This window comes from Mauremys reevesii, linkage group 16, assembly GCF_016161935.1.
Source record: "Mauremys reevesii isolate NIE-2019 linkage group 16, ASM1616193v1, whole genome shotgun sequence".
Lineage (NCBI taxonomy): Eukaryota > Metazoa > Chordata > Testudines > Geoemydidae > Mauremys > Mauremys reevesii.
The window spans coordinates 7,246,763-7,267,265 of NC_052638.1; the positions used below are offsets into that span (position 1 = coordinate 7,246,763).

The following is a 20,503-nucleotide window of genomic DNA, read 5'->3' on the forward strand; positions in this document are numbered from 1 at the left end:
CACACACCCCATCACATAAGGGTACAGTACAATAAGACTACTGAGACCAAGGTTCCCAATCCCATTTGATCCCTTATGACCCCACTCGCCTTTATAGCATCCATGTTGCTAAAATAGGAGCCTTATTCTGATGAAGCCCTTTTAGAGGGAAGTTGATGATTAGACACTCCCCAAAGCTCTCTGAAGGGACCCCACAGCTCCCAGATGGGGAAACTCCAGGGCAGACCGAAGAGAACAAGGTTTCCTGTTTGTTCTGAAAGGCTCCTAGCCAAACTCATTGCCAGTTTGGTTTTAAAGATACACAGGAACATGATGCATTTTGCTTCCCAACCCAACATGCTTGCGAAGGGCAAGATTCTGCTGCTGGGAATTCAGTGCCATTGATTTCCGTGGAACCAGGATTAAGTCAGATTTTAGAGATATGCCACAAGCTCTTTCTTTATCTCTTGGGCCTCTTGAACCCAGTCTGACCAGTCTAGATACTTCTCCAGAGTTGTTTACCTGCCCTGCAGTAATCACCCCCCCCCACCCCACATTTTGGTCCCTGGGAGGTTAGTACAAAGATACACATAACATTGATAGATACAAAAGCAGGAGAGTCTGCTAGGTTCTTCTTAATGTCTTTATTAGTTTTTGACACAGTAATCCTTTCTACATCAACCATTTTTTGTTCCAGTTTACATTTTTGTAGTCATCTGTAAATACCATGGCATCAATGCAACTTTCTGAGCATCAACCATCTTAATGCACAAAAATATAAGGATTCACCTCATACAGAAGTCTGAAATTCAGTAAATTCCACCTTAACCAGGAAAAAAAACAAAACCTTAAAAACAAACCCAGAACAAAATTACAGCCAGAACACCTTAAATGTTAAAACCACACATTTGTTACCAGTTGCTACAAGAACGAAAGAAAGAGGGGGGAAAAATCCAATATATATATTATGTATAGGTATTTATATATATTATCTGAAAGGACACACTAAAAAAATCAAGAAAAATTGCAGCAGTATCTACAGGAAAAAGAATTCCTACTAGCTGTCAAACATTCACATTTAATGTTCAGAAGGAAGCACACAGAAAAACAGAGTCCGGGACAAACTAATACACAACAGAGAGTTTCTAGAATGCTTGTGGTGATGTCCTACCATTTAAATGCACTATGTGTGTGTGGTGTGTGTGTTCTGTATTTATCCATACGGTAAGCAGAGGTCAGAGACGCACACTCTCCTAGATAGCATATGCATGAAAGAGACAGTGTGTCTGGAACATCACGGGATGTTTAATGCTGTCTCTCTTTTTTATCTCTAACAGAATTTCTTCTTGCTGCTAGTATGATCAGCTTTGGATCTGTTCCCTCCAGCTCCTAGTGTGGCAAGCCAGGCAGCTGAGGCGTCCTGTAGGGGCTGTGTGGTCACAAAGGACCAGAATGGAAGTTGGGTGGGTCAAAGGGACTGGAGACCCAGCATCTGAGATGGTGCATGCTCGGTACCTTCTTAACTGGCTCTGCAGCCTTCCAGTGCAGTGAGCTGGCATTCACTGGCTGAAATGGCACAGAATGCCACTAGATGTGTTCCTCATGGGCTTCTGTAGTCCGCTGGATTTCCCCCCTCCTCTGGCCCAGGGGCAATGCTACAGGAAGGGAAGGGTTCTCGTCCTGACATAGAAAATATGGTACTCCCATGCGGGCATGGCGCACGCCTGGGCCCACTGGATTGTGGCCTCCCTTGGCGACTCACTTCTGCCTGGGACCTGGTGGAAGGAGACGGTGGCTGATCCTGGGAATGTGTAAGGTCAGCTCTTGTTTCTCTCCCTGCCCCCCAGGGCTGGTTCTAGAGCCAGGCAGAGGAACTGCACGCGGGCTGATGCTGGGACGGCGTTTTGGCCCCACAGCCAGGTGACCCTGCGGGGCTAACATGAAGTTTAGGCAGCCCTTACATACAAAGTACATGATAACGTAGCTCCCCTTACCCCAGACGCCCGCCCAAGCACTCCTCACCCTCCGCATACAAGCCGCTGACAACCAAGGGAATCCCATCGACAGGTGAGACTAGGGAAATTTCCACTCCCAACACACCAACTAGTAAACCCTGGAACAAACTGGCTAAAAGCCATTTACTGGATGGAATAAAAAATGCTCAGCTGCATGTCATGGGCCCTGTACTGCTAACAGCTCACAGAGATTCTCCTTTAGCTCGAGTGGGTAGGGCTGGGCTTTTGGAACAAGAGGATCTGTGTTCAGTTCCCCACTGTCTCCATGACATTCTGAGCCGCCATACAGCACAGAGACCTGGATTTGTTACAATGCAATTTGCATTCACATCCTGTGCACCAGACCCAAACCACACTCAGCCCCAGCCCCTCGTGACAGATCACAGACACGTAGGAACTTCACCAACTCGGAACGGATCGAGCCACAACACTGAGGGAGAACCAAGCCCTGGACAGCCGCTCAGCGTGGAACGCCGAGCGACAAATGAGTCCGACACAATGAGAATGGGGCGTGTGGGAAGAGGTGTTGGCTCTGGGGGTTTCCAATGGGATTCCCACCAGAATCTGGGGAGCAAAACACTGACTGACGCAGACTCAAATATCCCCGGGAAAGCTGGTACCCACTTGCCCTGAGTCCACTGTGCCAACCACAACAACACTGGCACAACGCCGAGAAACAAGGCGTCACGCCTGCCTAGCAGTGGGCACAGGAGGCCAAGTTCAAAGCCCAATTCACCTAGACTAACAGTAAACAGAACGAGCCGGGACAAATTACTGACTTAATTCAGCTAGTAAAAGACACACGGTCAGCGGGAGAGGCGCATTTCTGGAGGCCATGCCGCCTGCTTGTGGTATGCACACAACACCCAATGAAGTCATGGCCCAGGCACATAAAGATGCATCACCCGTTGGCTAGAACTTAGCCCAGTTGTGGCAGGTGCTGTACAAACACCCTGGAAGATGCTTTTGTCCAGAGCTCAGTTTGTGACGAAAGAGGTTCCAGGGCTCAAGCAATGTTTTCGTAAGTGCCGGGGCTCTGAACTGCCAAAGCTAGAGGTGCCGGGAATCAGCCCTGGCGAGCCCTGGCCCTGCTTTTGTCCCTTGGGCAGGCTGTCCCCAGCACGTGGCCTGTAAATACTACAGTCGCCCACCAACAGAACAATAGCAGCTGCCCCTGAGCCTTTGCACTCTTCCTACAGGTTTCTGGAGCGTCTGCTTCTAACAGCCTTTCTGGAGAGCATGAACAGGCCTCACAAAGCGAGGGAGAAAGGAACCTGCACAGCCACAGCCCTGGCATGGAAATCGCCACCAACCGCCCCCCGCGTTAGTTTCCTCCATTCTCTAGCCCCTGGCAGCACTGCCGGGAGCCGGGCCGGAGCTTTACCCTTCTGAACCTTGGATCGGCATGGGAGGGAGGGGGAGGCGCAGAGACTGCTGAGGAGTTTAGTCTGTTTTTGGTTACGGTCGTTGATTGTCCTTCCTGCAAAAAACAATTGTAAAGGGGACGTGTGTGTGCACGAGTCACAAGCGCACGCACGGGCAGCCCTGGGCTCCGTCCTGCCATGGAGCACCAGGGAGCTTAGTTTATAGCACTGGCCCATGCGCAACTATTCATTGTTTCTAAATGCGTCTGGGGCAAATTTAAGATCCTGTGACTTGCGCCCTTTTTGGGAACCAGAAAGGGCAGAGATCGCTAGGTCTCATTTAGTGCAGGTATTTCTTGGGGCATTGTTATTTTTATTATATGTTTTTACAGATCTCACCCCAGCAGCATTTGGGTGTTGGTGTCTTGTAGGGGAGGGGCTAATGCCCAGTCCTCATGACATGTCACTTCCTGCCTTAAAACAATTCTACTTCCTGTTTTGGATGGACAGGCCAGAGGGCTAGGAAGGAAGGGCCCAGGGAGCCATTCTGCAGAGCAGCTACCTTTCACATTGCTCTTTCCATGGCTTGGCAAATGCTTAGTTTTCAGCATGACCAAGATTAAATCCCCGTGGGCAGCGACATTTTAAAACCAGGATTTCTCAAGCCCTTTTTGTTTCTTCCTCCCCATCTCCCACATTAACCCAATGATGCATGGACCCCACCCTGGGTACCGCTACCCAATGACACTCAGCAACATAGAGTGTTTAACCCCATGTAAATACTGTGTGGGTCTTTGTCCCCCTCTAGTGGCTGAACCATTTATAGCACTTTAGGAGTGTACTATGGCTAATTGAGGCGGTCTTTTTAGCTCAAGTGGTAGGGACTCTTGCTTTTAGCTCTTGGGATCCTAGGTTCAATTCTCCCAGGGGCAGGTCAATCGGAGAAGAAAAAAAAAGACTGTGGTGATCACTGGAAGGGGGGCCATGCTACATTTAACTCTTAGCAGTTTATTTAAACAAACCAACCCAGATTGTTATGAACACCCCACCTCATGCGAAAGAATTGTGATGAGCCTTTCGGTTACTATGGACACGTACGGGATTACGTGCTTGCTTGAGCTTTCCTGCCGTTGGCCAATTCGCTGACACTTCCCATTGGTGACCTTAGGAAACCGAGCCTTTGGCTAACAAGCTACGTAAGCGGCTGGGCGGAGCCAACACCCATTGCCTCTGCCAAGGGCTCCTCTCAGGAGCCGCTCCCAACCAACTGCATGGAAGAACCCTACGGGCCTGACCGGTGGAGAGATTTGTTACTGCTTGACTGACAACAGGACAACGTCACTAATTCAAAGTTGCAGCTACAGCTAGAGGTGGACTGAACCGTCGGTCTTACAATGATGCTTCCCCTCTCCCCTTTTTATGCAATATTAAAAGGGGGGAAAAAAAACCCGACGAGAAAGAAAAAGAAACCCCAACACGGTAACTGTTGGGAGCCGAACAGGATGGCCGTTTGGATGGTGACTCGATGCAGAACGATGCTAAATGTCTCCGGTGGAGGAGGAAGAGGAGGAGGAGGAGACGGCGGAGGGACCAGAGACCTCAGCACGATACCTCCATGGTGTGGTTGATCTGCCCCATGGCCTCGCTGCTTTCCGAGTGGGTGCAGGCCCGGGGGCGGCTGCCATCCACCGAGCTGGCGCTGGTGAGGGAGGCAGTGCGGGAGCGGGCCAGCCGGGTCATGCTGGCCGAGGGCACTGGCGGGGAGGGGAGGGATGGGGAGAGAGGGAGAAAGAGACGGTTAGGGATTTCACCCGGGGCCTGCAAGGACTCGAGCAGACACGACACACAAGCGAAGCCGACGCTGGTGAAGTGACGGGCTCTCCAGCCCATCGAGTGAAGTGCCATTCTCTCAGCCTCCGCGTACTGAGATGCCAGCTTCCAACTGCTCAAGCCTGAAGCATGCGGTGCTACAAGAGATGAGCTGCTACCGGCCTATGATGGAGGGCAGCGGGGGTCCATTAATCCATCTGTCACTGGGATGGTGTTGGGGGGGGCAACTCCTGCTGCTAAGCCCAGATACCTTTGGAGCTGAGCACTCTAGACTGTGTGGGGACAGACTATTAGAGGGGCTGCACCCCAGCCTCCAACAATTCCCGGTAGGAGATTGCACGAGAGGTTTTAACACGTGATATTTTGCCCCTTTGGGCAGCCAGGTGATCTAAAGACTGAGGATCTGGGCCTTAACACCCAGCTGGTACGCTAGCCGGGCTGTGCGCACAGAGCCTCTGAGATGGCCGTGAAAATCCCCACGCACAAGAACACCGGCATGCCACCGTGCAGTCACGATGATCGGGGCTTCGGTGAAACATACCCCTCCTAGTGCAACGCACAAGGGGTGGTGACTTGTCTTGTGCCTTAAATGCAGGGGCAGGGAGGTTTCAGCCTTCTGCACTGCTCCACCCAGCTTTTCAGTCACTGTGCGGTGCAATTATACCCTATAGGGCGTATTATCCACAAAGGAGATCCTGGGGGTTCTGCCTGGCACTGGGGGAGGGGAACACTGACCTGGAGCTGCTCCCTACAGAGAGGGTATAATAGGAGAAACCGTTCTGTGCTAAATGGACATGGGAGATGGGATCCTTCCTGTCCCCATCCTGTCAGACTGGGACCCCCCCAGAGCATATGCCAGGAAGGAGACACCCCCGCAGCAATGAACTAGTCCAGCTACATTTTGTGAATGCGGCTTATTCCCAATGGATGTGGGAGTAAGAGCCAAAGTGGGATGGAAGCCACATTAGCCCACCTGTGCCATTTGTCTACATCCGGGGGGGCATGAAAGCAGGCTGGTCTCTCTCTGGCTCGCATGCACTAGCCCACTGCTGGATTTCAGAGTCACAACCCCCTGGGCAAAGCTGTAAGCCCACCACTCCCCCAACACCCGGCAGACACTCATGCCGTGATGCTGTTCTGAGAGTCCCATTTGCTCAGGTTTGGAAAGACCCTACATGTGCGGCCAAGAAAAGCAGCTAATTATTCTCCTGGTGGTGTTTCCGCAGTCCCCAGCGCACCATCAGGTGGGCTCTGAATGCACTTTACCAGGACAGGACATCCCTAAATCTTCCCTGAAATAGGAGGCATGTTCGCCAGGACCCCCTGCTTCAGCTGAGCTGGCGCCCTGGGCTGCAGAGCAGCCAGGAGGCAGAAGATCCAGTTCGGTGCAGCAGAGCCAGGGGAGGAGATCATCAGAGAACTGATTTGCTGCTCCAGTCCTGGCCTTTAGAGCAGCGAAGGGGTCTCCCCCCTGGTTTGGGGTCCCCGGTTAAGCAGCCTTCTCCTGCCTCCCTTGGAGGGGATGGAGAAGTGGCACAGGAATCACCCCTCCCCTCCCCACTAACACCTCTCCAGCCTTTGCAAGCAGCTCCGGGCGGGCGTCAGGGAGGCAAGCAAGGGGCTCTTGGAAGCGAGGGGCAGTAGCCCTGGGACCCCTCGAGCCAGCCCACCTGCCAGGCTGCTTCTCCAGTGCAGGTGGGGGCAGCAGCCTATACCCAGCCAGGGAAACATGGAGCAGCCCTGAGCTTCCCAGCCGTGCTCCCACCCTTACCACCAACGCACAAGCAAACTCCACAGCGGGCTGCTAGCCCCGGCGAACGGAGCACCCGGCGGCACCAGGTGCCACAGCAGCACCAGCCACTGCCAGCAGCAGGAGGGGAGGGTGCTGCCACGACCAGGTGCCCCTTAGTGCCTATTCCCGGCTGCGGGTAGAGATCCCAAGGGGTCGGATTCCAAGCAGGGAGGCTGCTCCCCACCCTGCCTGCCCCAAGCAGCTATTCCCCCACCCCCAAAGCCTCGTCCCGTCCCCTGAGCCTCTCCCACTCCGGGAAGCCTCTCCCACTCTCTGCCACCGCTCCTCCCCTGGAGAGGGCGGGACTGCAGGGCGGCTGGGGGTGGGCCCGCAGCGATGCACATGGAGTCGGGGGACGGGGGCGCATGCAGCGGATGGGGAGGAGGGTGAGCAGCAGTGACGGGGGTACCTGCTCCTCCACTCAGCCTCCGATCCTTCAAGTACGCAACTAAGGGAGAGACAGAGAGCGGGGGGGGGAGGGGAGACAAGAGACGTTGGGAGAGAAAGAGAGCGTCAGCATTCGACCTGCCCCAAACCCAAACCAACGGGACGGCAACCACAACACGGAGAGAGCGGGAGGGAGAGAGACAGACGGCAAAAGGATTACGCGCACACACACCCCATCTCCACACACACCCCATCTCCACGCATCCACACACCCCATCTTCACACACGCACACACGCACCCCCCCCATCTCTACGCATCCACACACCCCATCTTCACACACGCACACACGCACACCCCCCCATCTCTACGCATCCACACACCCCATCTTCACACACACACACACACACACACACACACACACCCACACACACACACACACACACACACACACACACACACACACACACACACACGGCTGGCTCCAGGCACCAGCTAAAGAGGCAGGTGCTTGGGGCGGCCAATACCAAGGGGCGGCCCTCCGGCCGCTACTGGGGCGGCAGGTCCGGGTCTTCAGCGGCAAGTCTCTCACTCCCTCTGGGAGCGAAGGACCAGCTGCCGAATTGCTGCTGAAGGGTGGAGCGGCGCGATCGTGCGGCCGCAGCTTTTTTTTTTTTTTTTTTGGCGCCGCTTGGAGCCGGCCCTGCACGCGCGCGCGCACCCCCCCCATCTCTACGCATCCACACACCCCATCTACACACACACACACACACACACACCCTATCTCTAGACACCCACCCACACCCCGTCTACACCCACACACCCCATCTACACACACATGGACATACTCACCCTATCTCTATACCCACCCACACACCCCGTCTACACACACACACCCCGTGTACACCCCCCCCACGCACCCTGTCTATACCTCCCCACATACACACCCATCCCCCATCTATACACCCCCCCAGCTATACTCACACCCACTCGCTCTCTCCTGGGGGCTAGCTCAGAGATGTGCACAAGGCAGGGAAAGTCGCAATCTGACTGGACAACGCTCACCCCCACGTCTCTGCCTGTCTCCCAGGACCATCCAAGGCACCGCACGGGTCTCCGCTAGGGGCAGCCAGAATGAAGCGATGCTGGTTCCTGGCCACCCCGAGACCCCAGAGCGCCTGAGAGAGCAGATGGGTCAGGGGAATCTCAGCTCAGTCCCACCCCCGTCCATTCCCCCACTGTGGAATCAGAACTGGCTCTGACACCCCCAGTGCCAGCCCGGGTCCTGCCCTTCCCCTGGGTACAGGCCCCTTTGTCCTGCTCGAAGGTGGCAGCAGTGTTGGTGGCAAGGGGGCTGCTGGGCAGCCGGCAGGGTAGTGCTGGGCCTGGGACGCCCCCTCCCCGCATTCCCCCGCTACGTGAGCTGCTTCGCAAGGAAGTTCTGATGCCCTTTGCTGTAGGGCCGGATCCTGAGGTGCCCACAGCTCCCACCAGTCAGTGGGTGCTCAGCACCCAGGGAGACCAGGCCCCTTGGGCTGGGACTGGCTTTTTAAGGGCTCTCTGCCTGCCTGCCTCCAAGGGGCTGCCTGCCGCCCCTGTCCCCGGAGAGCAGAACAACGCTAATTAATCTGCAAAGAGCAGGGACCAAGCGTGGAGCCCAGAGAGCCCATGGGGAGGCAGCCATGTTGTCTCACTGATCTGTGCTTTTCACCCCCGCCCCCTGAGTGCCGAAAACCAGCTCGGTTCTCCCCTCCTGGGTTCCCTCAGCCCAGGAGCCTAGCAGGGGCTTCCAGCCCAGGGCACACGCTCACACAACGGGCGGTGACTCTATGCAGGCAGGACAGGGGGCAACTTAAATCGAACCACCGTGCGGCCAGCACAGCGCCGTGAGGGCAGAGCGCTGGCGTGCCGGGGGCTCCGGGCACCGCACCGTGCCAGGCTGAGTGTCGCACACGCACAGATCTGGGTACTCCCCCCATACCCCTGCAGGCATGTGCCCATCCACCCGACCGGTGCCCTTACACACACAGTGCAGTGGGAAAGACAACACACACCGGCATGCACAGACGTTTACACACAGCCCCATGGGTAGGGCACATTCCCACCACCCTGCACACACCCATCCCCCCCACACTCACCCCCACACACACCTGGCACCTGCACTTACTGTAACCCATCCCTTGCAGGAAGTACTTAAAGGCTTCGGTCAGTTTTCCAGGCTGTTGGCGGGGGAGAGAAGAAAAACAAGGCTGAAAGGGCGGGAGGAGCCGCTGGGACACAGACTGAAGCCCTCCCTCACCAAGCCCAGGCCAAGAGACCCCCTGCCCCGCAGCCCCTCCCTGGTAACCCCCCTTCCCAGGCCATGGGGAGGCTGGGGGTGGATTTCCCCCTCTCCTGGGCAGCAGGGATGCCCCCGCCCCCCAGGCCGGGCTCAGCCAGGTGGACTCTGCACATGCCCCTCCCCCACTATTAGCCAGGGCCAGGGGCCCCCCCATGGCAGCAGAACAGAGCAGGGACTTGGCAGGGCCTGGGCAGAGCAGCGGGGGCAGGGATCCCCACCCCCCAGACACCTGTGCCTGCTGCTCCAGGAGCGACACAGAGCCAGGGTGGTGTGGGGCTGAGGACCAGGGTGGGGGAAGGGAGGAGAAAGAGCGGGGGCGGGGGGTTGGAGGACTCACCTGTGTGACTTGTGGGAGCCCCCCAGAGTCGGCCATCTGGAGGGGAAAACAGAACTGTTAGCGGAGGGCCCCAGGGACACCTCTACCGGCACCCGGGGTCAGAGTCCAGCCCCCTGCCTCCAGCCCACCCACTGCATGGACCTTTCAGTGGCTGCCGGGGCAGTCTGCAGGGACCCTGGCTGCATGGGGGCACCCAGCGAGGTGGGCAGGGGCGCTCAGGAGTGGCGGGGGGATGGACAAGGTGCCCAGAGAGCCCTGTCCCCGCTAGAACCTCCCAGTCAACCGCGTGCAGGGGACAGGCCGCAGCCATTTGCTGCAGCCCACTCCTGGGAGAGGTCAGCCGTGTCCATGGAGGGACAGCTAGCAAGTCCTGCTAACGGGGGGAGGGGGAAGCTGTAGGGCCGGACTGAGGGGCGTTGGCAGAGCGGGGGGGGGCCAGGCCTGGTGTAGCCGGGGGGACGGCAGGGCGGGATTAAGGGGAGTTGGCAGAGCTGGAGGGGGCCAGGCCTGGTGTAGCAGGGGGGACTGCAGGGCAGGATTAAGGGGAGTTGGCAGAGCTGGGGGTGGGTGCAGGCTGGTGTAGCAGGGAACTCCAGGACATGACTGAGGGGCGTTGGCAGAGCTGGGGGGCCCAGGCCTGGTGTAGCAGGGGGGACGGCAGGGCGGGATTAAGGGGAGTTGGCAGAGCTGGGGGGCCCAGGGGGGACGGCAGGGCGGGATTAAGGGGAGTTGGCAGAGCTGGAGGGAGCCAGGCCTGGTGTAGCAGGGGGGACTGCAGGGCATGACTGAGGGGTGCTGGCAGAGCTGGGGGGAGATTCGGGAGAGGAATACCAAGGCAGGCCAAGAGGCGCCGGCAGAAATCCGGGGGAGAAGTCTGCACCGCTCTCAGCCCCGGCTGATGGCCAGCCCCCCCGCAGTGGGCAGATGGCTGACGGACCCAGATTACCTTCAAGAACGTGGTGTTGATTGGATCCAGCTTGGAGTTACACTCCACCTGTCAAGGAGAAGAGTGGAGCTGAGGAAGGTCAGAGAGCAGAGCGCCGGGGATTCCCGCCACACCTCCATGCCATACGTTTTTAACCATTGGAACTACACCAGGGATCATGATGGATTCTCCAGCACTGGCAACTTTAACTCAAGACTGGCTGGTTTTCTAAAAGATCTGCTCTGGGAATTAGGTTGGGGAAGGTCTCTGGCCTTGGAATCTATGAATCGAAGGCTGCCCCACCCAGTGTCCGAAGGGAAGGACCGACTTACTCTGCGTCTGCCTGGAATGAGGAAACAGCAGGGGGCAGAGAAGGGAAAGTGGCAGGGATGGGGGCATGCAAGGGTGCTGGGGGGAAACCCTGTGGAAAACGGGAATTCGTTCTGCAAAACACCGGGAGAGCGGGGAGAAGAGAAGGAGAGAGATGCTGAGAGAGGGAGAAGAAAGGGACGTACAGCAAAGGAAAAAGAAAATCAAAATGTCAACAAATTTTGTTTTTCAACCCACTCGAGACGAAACGGACTCTCAGGGAGTGAGAGAATGAGAAACCGCTCAGTGGAGAAGAGAGAGCGGGGGTGCAGCAGGGGGAGAGAATCTGGAGCCGGTTTAAATCCCCCTAGCGTGAAGGCTGGTGTATTGGAACAGGATGCCGAGGGTCTGGGCAGGACACGACAGCGCCCTGGGAATGCCCGCTCCTGCCAGGAGGAGGTGGTGTGCTGGTGGCAGGCTGGGGAGGGCTGTCTCTGTCTGTGTCTGGGCATCCGGTGACCCTCCTAGCAGGCAGCACGGGGTTTAGCCCTTTACTCACCACCCCATCTTCGGCAGGCGCGTTGTCCCCCACCACCAGCATGACGGGGCAGCTGGAAACACCAAGAGGAGGAGAGTGGTCAGGGGCTTGGTCTTTAACACCCGGCTGCAATTCAGCCCCACTGGGACCAGCGTGCGACTTACCGAAGCGTTTTCGCATTGGGGACAGTCCCGGGCCGATTAATGTCCAGGTCTCTGCGGCTGAGGGGGAGAGAGGGGGGCCAGAGGTTAATGCCCCAGAGCACAATGGCAGAGCTCCCAGAATACCCATAGACAAAGCACACCACCAGCCTCCCCGGCCTGAAAGCGTCTCTCCGTCCGGACACGGGAGGGTGATGGATGGAGGTGCAGGAGGGCAGCAGAACCCAGCTCAACTCATGGAAACATGGAGCGATGGTCTCCAAACCCCAGCACATGTCATAACAGCAAAGTCTTGGCACAAGCGCTGAGTTCCCAGGGTCAGACTCTTGGCCGTCTTCCTCCTGCCATGGCAACCATGCGTACCCCTCATGGCCCCAGGCCTGCGGCAGGGCCAACCCACTTGCCTGACACCCGCTGCCCAGAATTGGCCCATCACCCCCTGCCCAAAGCAGGGCTGGTTCACATGCCCCACCATTCTCCAGCCCAGAGCATAGAATCACTGACGTGTGGGCCTGGAAGAGACCCAACAGAGCATCTAGTCCAGTCCCCTGCACTCAAGGCAGGACGACATAATAATGAGACCATTCCTGACAGGTGTTTGTGTAACCTGCTCTTAAAAACCTCCAATGATGGAGATTCCTCAACCTCCCTAGACAATTTATTCCAGTGCTTAACTAACCTGACAGTTAGGAAGCTTTTCCTAATGTCCAACCCAAACCTCCCTTGCTGCAATTTAATCCCATTGCTTCTTGTCCCATCCTCAGAGGTTAGAGAGAACAATTTTTCTCCCTCCTTGTAACCTTTTATGTACTTTATCATGTCCCCTCTCAGTCTTCCCTTCTCAAGACTAAACAAATCCAATTCTTTCAACCTTCCCTCATAGGTCATTATTTTCTAGACCTTTAATCATTTTTGTTGCTCCTCTCTGGACTTTCTCCAATTTGTCCACATTGTTCCTGAAATGTGGTGTTCTGAACTGGACACAATACTCCAGCTGAGGCCTTATCAGCACAGAGCAGAGCGGAAGAAATACTTCTCGCGTCTTGCTTACAGCGCTCCTACTAATACATCCCAGAATGATGTTCATTTTTTTCGCAACAGCGTTACACTGTTGACTCATATTTAGCTTGTGATCCACTATGACCCCCCAGATCCCTTTCCGCAGTACTCCTTCCTAGGCAGTCATTTCCCATTTTGAATGTGTGCAACTGATTGTTCCTTCCTAAGCGGAGTACTTTGCATTTGTCCTTGTTGAATTTCATCCTATTTACTTCAGACCCTTTCTCCAGATCATTTGGAATTTTAATCCCATCTTCCAAAGCACTTGCAAGCTCCCATCTTGGTACTGTCCACAAACTTTATAAGTGTTCTCTCAGTGCCGTTATCTAAATCATTGATGAAGCTATTGAACAGAACCTGACCCAGAACTGATCCCTGCAGGACCCCACTCGTTATGCCCTTCCAGCTTGACTGTGAACCACTGATAACTACTCGCTGGGAACGAGTTTCCAACCAGTTCTGCATCCACCTTATAGTAGCTGCATCTAGGCTGCATTTTCCTAGTTTGTTTATGAGAAGGTCATGTGAGACAGTATCAAAAGCCTTACTAACGTCAAGATATATCACATCTACCGCTTCCCTCCATCCACAAGGCTCATTTATCTGTCAAAAACAGCATTTAGGTTGGTTTGACATGATTTGGTCTTGAGAAATCCATGCTGAATGCAACTTATCCCCTTCTAAGTGTTTGCAAATTGATTTCTGGATTATTTGTCCCATTATTTTTCTGGGTACTGAAGTTAAGATGACTGGCCTGTAATTCCCTGCGTTGTCCTTATTCCTTCTTTTTAATAGATGGGCATTAGATTTGCCCTCTTCTAGTCCTCTGGAATCTCTCCCGTCTTCAGGAGTTTTCAGAGATAATCGCTATGGTTCAGATATCGCCTCAATCAGCTTCTGGAGTATTCTGGGATGCATTTCACCAGGCCCTGGTGACTTCAAGACATCTAACTTGTCTAAATAATTTTTAACTTGTTCTTTGCCATTTTTGTTTCAGTTTTCACCAAGGTTAGTAGCGAATGGACGTCTCACATAGTGAACGGTAGTGAAAGCGAAGTAGAATCTGAGGCTAAAATAGGCATTTAGCACTTTCGTCGTTTCCACATTTTCTGTTATTGCTCCTCCCCCCTCCTCATTGAGTAACGGGCCTACCCTGTCCTTGGTCTTCCTCTGGCTGCTAATGTATTTGTAGGATGTTTTCTTGTTACCGTCTAGGTCTCTCTCTAGTTTAATTTCATTTTGTGCTGTGGCCTTTCTAATTTTGTCCCTACACACTTGTGTTATTTGTTTATATTCATCCTTCATAATTTGACATAGTTTCCACGTTTTGTAGGACTCTTTTTTTGAGTTTCAGATCATTGAAGAGCTCCTGGTTAAGCCAGGTTGGTCTCTTGCCAGACTTCCTGTCTTTCCTACGCAGGGGGATAGTTTGCTCTTTTGCCCTCAATTATGTCTCTGAAAAACTGCCAATAATTGATTTTCCCTTTAGACTGGCTTCCCATGGCTCTTACTAACTTACCCCCTGAGTTTGCTGAAGTCGGCCTTCTTGAAATCCATTATCTTTACTGTGCTGTTTTCCCTCCTACCATTCCTTAGAATGATGCACTCTACCATTTCACCATCATTTTCACCCACGCGGCCTTCCACTTTCACATTCCCAACCACTTCCTCCCTATTTGGCGCAATCAAATCTAGCTCAGCCTCTCCCGATGGCTTTCTCAACCTTCTGAAATAAAAAACTGTCTCCAGTGCATTCCTAGAACGTGTTGGATAATCTGTGCCCTGCTGTGTTATTTTCCCAACAGATGTCTGGGTAGTTGAAGTCTCCCATCACCACCAAGTCCTGTGCTTTGGATGTTTTGTTAAGTTGTTTAAAAAAAGCCTCATCCACCACTTCTTCCTGGTAAGATGGTCTATCATAGAGTCCAGCCATAACATCACCCTTGTTTGCACCCTACCCACATGTCCCACTGCCCAGAGAGGGGCCAGCCCACGTGTCCCCCATGGCCTGTGTGCCCCACTGCCCCCTGCCCAGAGAGGGGCCAGCCCACGTGTCCCCCATGGCCTGTGTGCCCCACTGCCCCCTGCCCAGAGAGGGGCCAGCCTACATGTCCCCACCACGCCCCAGCCCAAAGCTGGCCTGGTACGCAAGCCTCCCACCACCCCCCTGCCCAGAGCATGGCTTATCCAGATGTTGCCACTACCCCCCTGCCCAGAGTGGGGCCTAGCCATGTGCCCACTGCTCCCCTGCCCAGAGTGGGGCCAGCCAGCACACTCCTGCCAGAGTGGGGCCTAGACACGTGCCCACTGCTCCCCTACCCAGAGTGGGGCTGGCCCATGCCCCTGCCATCCCACCTGCCCAGAGCAGGGCTGGATCACATGCCCCACTACTCCCCTGCTGGGAGCATGGCCTACCTGGGTGTCCCACTGCCCAGAGCACACGAGCGCAGTGACAACCTCCCCGAAGGACTTCGGGCACCAGGTTCGCCGTTTGTTCCCTTCAAAGCTGGACTTTTGGTGATGCTCGACCCAGCTGCAATTTGATTCCTGCCCCAAGGGCCCCTAAGCAATGGGGGTGCCCAGCTCAGGACCTGCCTCTCACAGGCAAACAGCCCCACTCTGGCCATGGTCCCGTTGGGAGCGGGTGGTGGCCAAGCTAGAAAGGCCAGACATGCTGGGGGCTACTTCCCATGCCTCTGGCTGCTGGTCAACTAAAGGCTTGTATCTGGGAGCGTGCTGGGTGCGAATCCTGCTCTGCGTATCTGGAGTCTGGCTGGGGGCAACACGACACGTACCACCCTGGCTCTCAGGGCGTGGCCTCCTGCACCTCGTCCCTAGGGGGCCAGGAAGCAGCAGGGCTCTGTGGCTACCCCCATGGGGTCTCCTGCTCCTCAACCAATGAGCTGCACACGATGGTCTTGGGCTCTTTGTGGCACCAGTGGAATCCTCCGCTCCACTGCCTGCCATCTCCAAAACTGCCACCCGGGCAGATGGAGCAGAGATCTCCCTCCCATTCCCGCCCTGGTGCCCATCGCCCTGCCCCACCCAGGCCCTGGCGAACAATGGCCATTAGCCACGAGACACAACAGGGGTCACCCCGTGAGGTCCCCACCCTCTGCCTGGTCTGCACGGCAGGAGACGTGTGCCACTGCGGAGAGGTGAGGGGCCGGTTACCTGTTGTACATGTTCCAGAACAGCTGCAAGTTGTATTGGTTCACCACACTCCCGATCTGCTGCCGATAGCTCTGCACCAGCTCCGTGTTGCTCACCAGCTCTTCCTGTGCAGGAGGGGCGAGAGAAACGAGAGATCAGCTGGCCCGCGGCAGGGAGGAAGGGCTCGGCCTGTGTGGTATGGAGAAGGGGCAGGCGAGCGGGACATGGGGACTGATCTGAGTGCCAGAGGGGTAAAAAGACCCAGTTTCCCCCAGGATCACCGGGGGTGGGTGGGAGCCCTAAGTCCTAGGCACTCAGCCCGCAGAGCATTCACACCCTGCAGGGCTGTATTTGCAGGAGGGCGGTGCTAGTAACTAACTCCCGAGACTGGCCTCTGGCCGCCACCAGGAGACGGACTGAAGCTGCAGACCTGGGATCTGGACTCTGAACACCACACAGTGCCTGGGACCAGGACAGGGGTTCAGCCCACGATAAAGGTGAGGCCGCTTGAGACACTGGGAGTCAGATCCGGCTTCAGTTTTCCAAGAGTTGGGGCTGGGGCTGGCTCCAGGGGACTGGTTCTGACCCATCCCAGTAACTAGTTTGTGCTGAAGAGGCTGTAGCTGGGAGAGAGGTGCCGGCCAAGGGAGCAGAGCACGCGTCACCTATGGGCTGTGGGGCGCTCCAGCTCTGCATCCTGGGGGAAGACGCCCCACCTTGTGCCCTACAAATCCAGCTGTCGATGGGCCCCTCCTAGCCATCCCGGGCACAAGCGGGCAAAGCACTCACACCTGTGCTCTCTTCGGGGGCCTGCATCTCATGGCAGCCCTGCAGCTCTCCCGCCCCCATGGCAGGGGCAGCGACACAGCCCAGCTACAGACAGGACCAGAGAGGGAGGCCTCTCTTGGCCTGTTCTTCCCCCATAAGCCACAGCAGCATGGCCAGGAGACAGCAAAGCCGGCCCAGTTGCTGCCCCAGTCCAGCCGTTAGCTGGCTGACTCTGTCTGGACGGTGCACTGGGCCTCTCTCCACCAGAGTCTGATCTGAGCAGGGCAGCTGTGAACGTGTCCAGGGCCCTCCCCCTTACCTGGCTGAACAGGTGAGACAACACGGTGTCAGGCAAAGAGCTGGTCAGGCCAGAAAGCTGCGGACAGAGAACACCAGACGCGTTACGCTAATGCCAGGCACCGCTCACTCCCACCCCTGCACCTTCGCCACGGGATCCCTCCTCGCGATGTTCACTGGAGACGGGCAGGCGTCGCTGGAGCCCAGAACCTGCTGAGCCAGCGGGGAAGAGCAAACAGCTGCTCCGGCTCGGACCAATCGGAGCAGAAAGGGAAGAGGATGCTCTGGAGCCCAGAAAAATCTGCTGCTCAGCAAGCGAAGAGGAAGGGTCAGAGACCATCCCCTGTATCTGGGGAGCCTGCTGATGGTATCTGCTGGGAGGTGATCGCCCATGCCTGGAGCTTCTGCACCCTGGACTCCCAGGTCCATGTCCCCCGAGGGCTGATCTCCTTGGGGATGCTGACTCCTTTAACCCCTAGGGCAATGGTCCCCAAACCTTTTTGTCTGTGCCTCTCTCCCCCACCTTACCTGGTCCATGGCCTCCCGGGCTAGGGGCCATGTTTGGGAGTGGGGCCGGTGCTGCAGCTGGGGCATTGGCCAGGAGCAGGGCAGTAGTCAGGGCTGGGAGCCAGGGGCCGCGTCCGGGAGCAGGCTCGCAATCGGGGTCAGGGGCTGCAGCCACGGCTGGGAGTGGGGCTGGGGCCAGCTGGTAGCTGAGGCCAAGGCCGGACCTGCAGCTGGGGCTGGGCCCAGAGCAGGACTGGGTGGTGCTCCCTCCCTGCCCCAGTCAGGGCTGGCCCGGCCCCGCCGCACTCCCCTCAGGGGGGCATGCCCCAGAGTTTGGGGACCACTGCACTAGGGAAGCAGGCACGGCCCCTGCACACCCCCAGGGCAGCTCTATGGGTGGATCTGCAGGCAGGATTTGGCCACGGGAGACTATTTTAAATCCAATGATCCGCGTTATTCCTTCCCACTCCCAGCTCCCTCCTCTCCGGAGCATGGAGGCCTCAGTCACGGCCATGCCTGAGGAAGACACTGTGTGGTGAGACCAGGCATCATGGGCTGTGATTAGTTTGCAAGCTGGGGAGCCAGACAGAACCACAGGATCTGTGTGTGTCCAGCAGCCTCATTAACCAATTCCCTTTATATTCATTACAGCCGAGTCCCGGCTCTCCTGTGCCCCAGGAGACCCTGCCAGTGCCTACGCCCGCTCCAAGCGATTTCATCCCAGTGCAACCCAGCTGGCGTCTGAGAGGTGGATGCTGCTCACCTTGGTGGCTGCCCAGTCAATCCAGCCTTTGCCGTTGGGGTCGATGTTCATCAGGACCAGCCCTTCCACCAGATCTGGGAAGATCAGCTGCAGCCAAGCAGACACAGGGCTATTGCTCCCGGCAGTGGTGTGATGGGGGAGGCCTATGCTAGGGGGGGCAGTTAGCAGATGTGTGGATTCACCAAACGCGGAGATCCTTTACTGACAGTGACGCACTTCACCAGGGGCAAGGGATGGGTGGGAGACCACGTCCTCGGATGGACCCTCCCACCACCTTACAACACGAAACAGGCCACCCAGTGCCAATGAGGTAAAGGCTTTGCACACCACGGCTCTGCACCTCTGCCCACGGAGAATCTAGAACAAGGCAGGCAGGATCCCTCCCAGCAAGGCCTGGGAGCAGGGCATGGTACTGAGATGGCTCTGGCAGATAACTGCCCCCTGCTGCCAGACAAGGGGAGGGCATCCACACTCTGCCTGCTGCACCTTCCTGCACTCTGACACCAAGGAACTGCAGTGATAGAAGGAACTGCCCTGAAATGGCAGAGGCCCTTCCTGTCGGCCTGAACCCAGCAGGCTGTCACAGGCAGCTCCAGGACCCAGCCCCAGATGGTCTAAGCCTCTCGTCCGTGTGACTCATAAGTACCTACAAGATACCCGCAGCTCTACGAATGGTGTCCCTAGCCTCTGTTCGGCAGAGGATGGAGATGGATGGCAGGAGAGAGATCACTTGATCATTGCCTGTTAGGTTCACTCCCTCTGGGGCACCTGACATTGGCCACTGTCGGCAGACTGATACTGGGCTAGATGGACCTTTGGTCTGACCCGGTAAAGCCGTTCTTATGTTCTTATGTACGGCGCCCGAACACCAAACGTGAACAGCACCCTCTCCCAGCTCTCTCAGTGCTCAGCCAAAATCACCCCCTCGATGACAAGCAGCTGGCTAAAGCCGAGCTCTGGCGAGACAGAGGTGATGCTGGTCGGATGCGGGACGCACTCTGAAGCACTTGTCTCCTCTCTCAGATCCCCCACTCCTAAGAGAATCTGGTACCCCAAGGCTATGGGCTGACACTGCTGGGGGCTCCTCAATGCTCAGATAGATACTCAAATAGCCACAGTGGCAAAATACACCCACTTTGATTGGCCAGGAGGTTGTGTTCCATCCTATCAGAAACAGCCGTGGCTACAGTGATCCACCCACTGATGACCTCCTTTCGGGCTTGATTACTGCAACTCCTTCCATCCCGGAACGAGCCCCATGCCCTGAGAAAGCTCCTGCTGGTGCAAACGGAGCAGCTCTCCCTCTGCCCCGGGATAGCTCAGTGGTTGGAGCATTGGCCTGCTAAACCCAGGGTTGTGAGTTCAATCCTCAAAGAGGCCATTTAGGGATCTGGGACAAAAAACTGTCTGGGGATTGGTCCTGCTTTGAGCAGGGGGTTAGACTAGATGACATCCTGAGGTCCCTTCCACCCCTAGGATTCTATGACCTCCCTCGGAAGTGGGTCACACCTGCCCTGCTCTATCGAATCCTGGGTCACTGCAGAACGCTCCCAACCAGGACTCACTTACAGCAAACTTGGCCAGGACGTAGGCTCCTGCTCCCACGCCGATTCCGATCACGTACTTGAACCTGAGAAACAGAGACAGAAGTGTCCCTGGGCAGCTCCCAACAGTCCTTGCTAGGCCAGTCTGGCTTGTTAAGGGGCCTCTAGGCAGGGCACGCGGCGCAGCAGAGAGAGAGGGAAATGGGGCTGAGGCAAGAGGAGGCCGTACCTGGGAGACATTCCCATAGGGCCCTGGCTGGGTCTCCACATCCTGGGCTCCTTTCCTGGCTCTCAAGCCCTGTGCAAACAGAGTTCCTCGTAGCACATACGAATTGGGTAGCGTCCCTTTAAATAGGTTGTCAGCCCTCTGATAGTGCTCACCAGGTTCTGTGTTTTAGAAAGAGCTACACACTGCATTCCTTCCCTTCTGTTACTA

At 56.2% G+C, this 20,503-nt stretch overlaps 1 protein-coding gene across 4 annotated transcripts in view; it reads right to left on the reverse strand.

Moving 5' to 3' along the window:
- Positions 1-610: 610 nt before the first annotated feature.
- NDRG4 (NDRG family member 4) overlaps positions 611-20,503 on the reverse strand; it is an 87,505-nt gene continuing 67,612 nt past the window's right edge. For 3 of the 4 annotated variants that reach the window (XM_039503269.1, XM_039503266.1, XM_039503270.1), the window contains 11 exons: positions 20,093-20,153; positions 18,524-18,610; positions 17,276-17,332; positions 16,210-16,313; positions 11,980-12,036; positions 11,837-11,888; positions 10,990-11,037; positions 10,044-10,079; positions 9,533-9,584; positions 7,390-7,428; positions 611-5,112 (listed from right to left, as the gene is read on the reverse strand). In XM_039503269.1, the coding sequence (XP_039359203.1) occupies positions 4,958-5,112; positions 7,390-7,428; positions 9,533-9,584; positions 10,044-10,079; positions 10,990-11,037; positions 11,837-11,888; positions 11,980-12,036; positions 16,210-16,313; positions 17,276-17,332; positions 18,524-18,610; positions 20,093-20,153 (748 nt within the window). In that variant the 3' untranslated portion in view covers positions 611-4,957. The remainder of the gene's footprint in view (positions 5,113-7,389; positions 7,429-9,532; positions 9,585-10,043; positions 10,080-10,989; positions 11,038-11,836; positions 11,889-11,979; positions 12,037-16,209; positions 16,314-17,275; positions 17,333-18,523; positions 18,611-20,092; positions 20,154-20,503) is intronic. The other variant, XM_039503268.1, reaches the window with a different exon arrangement.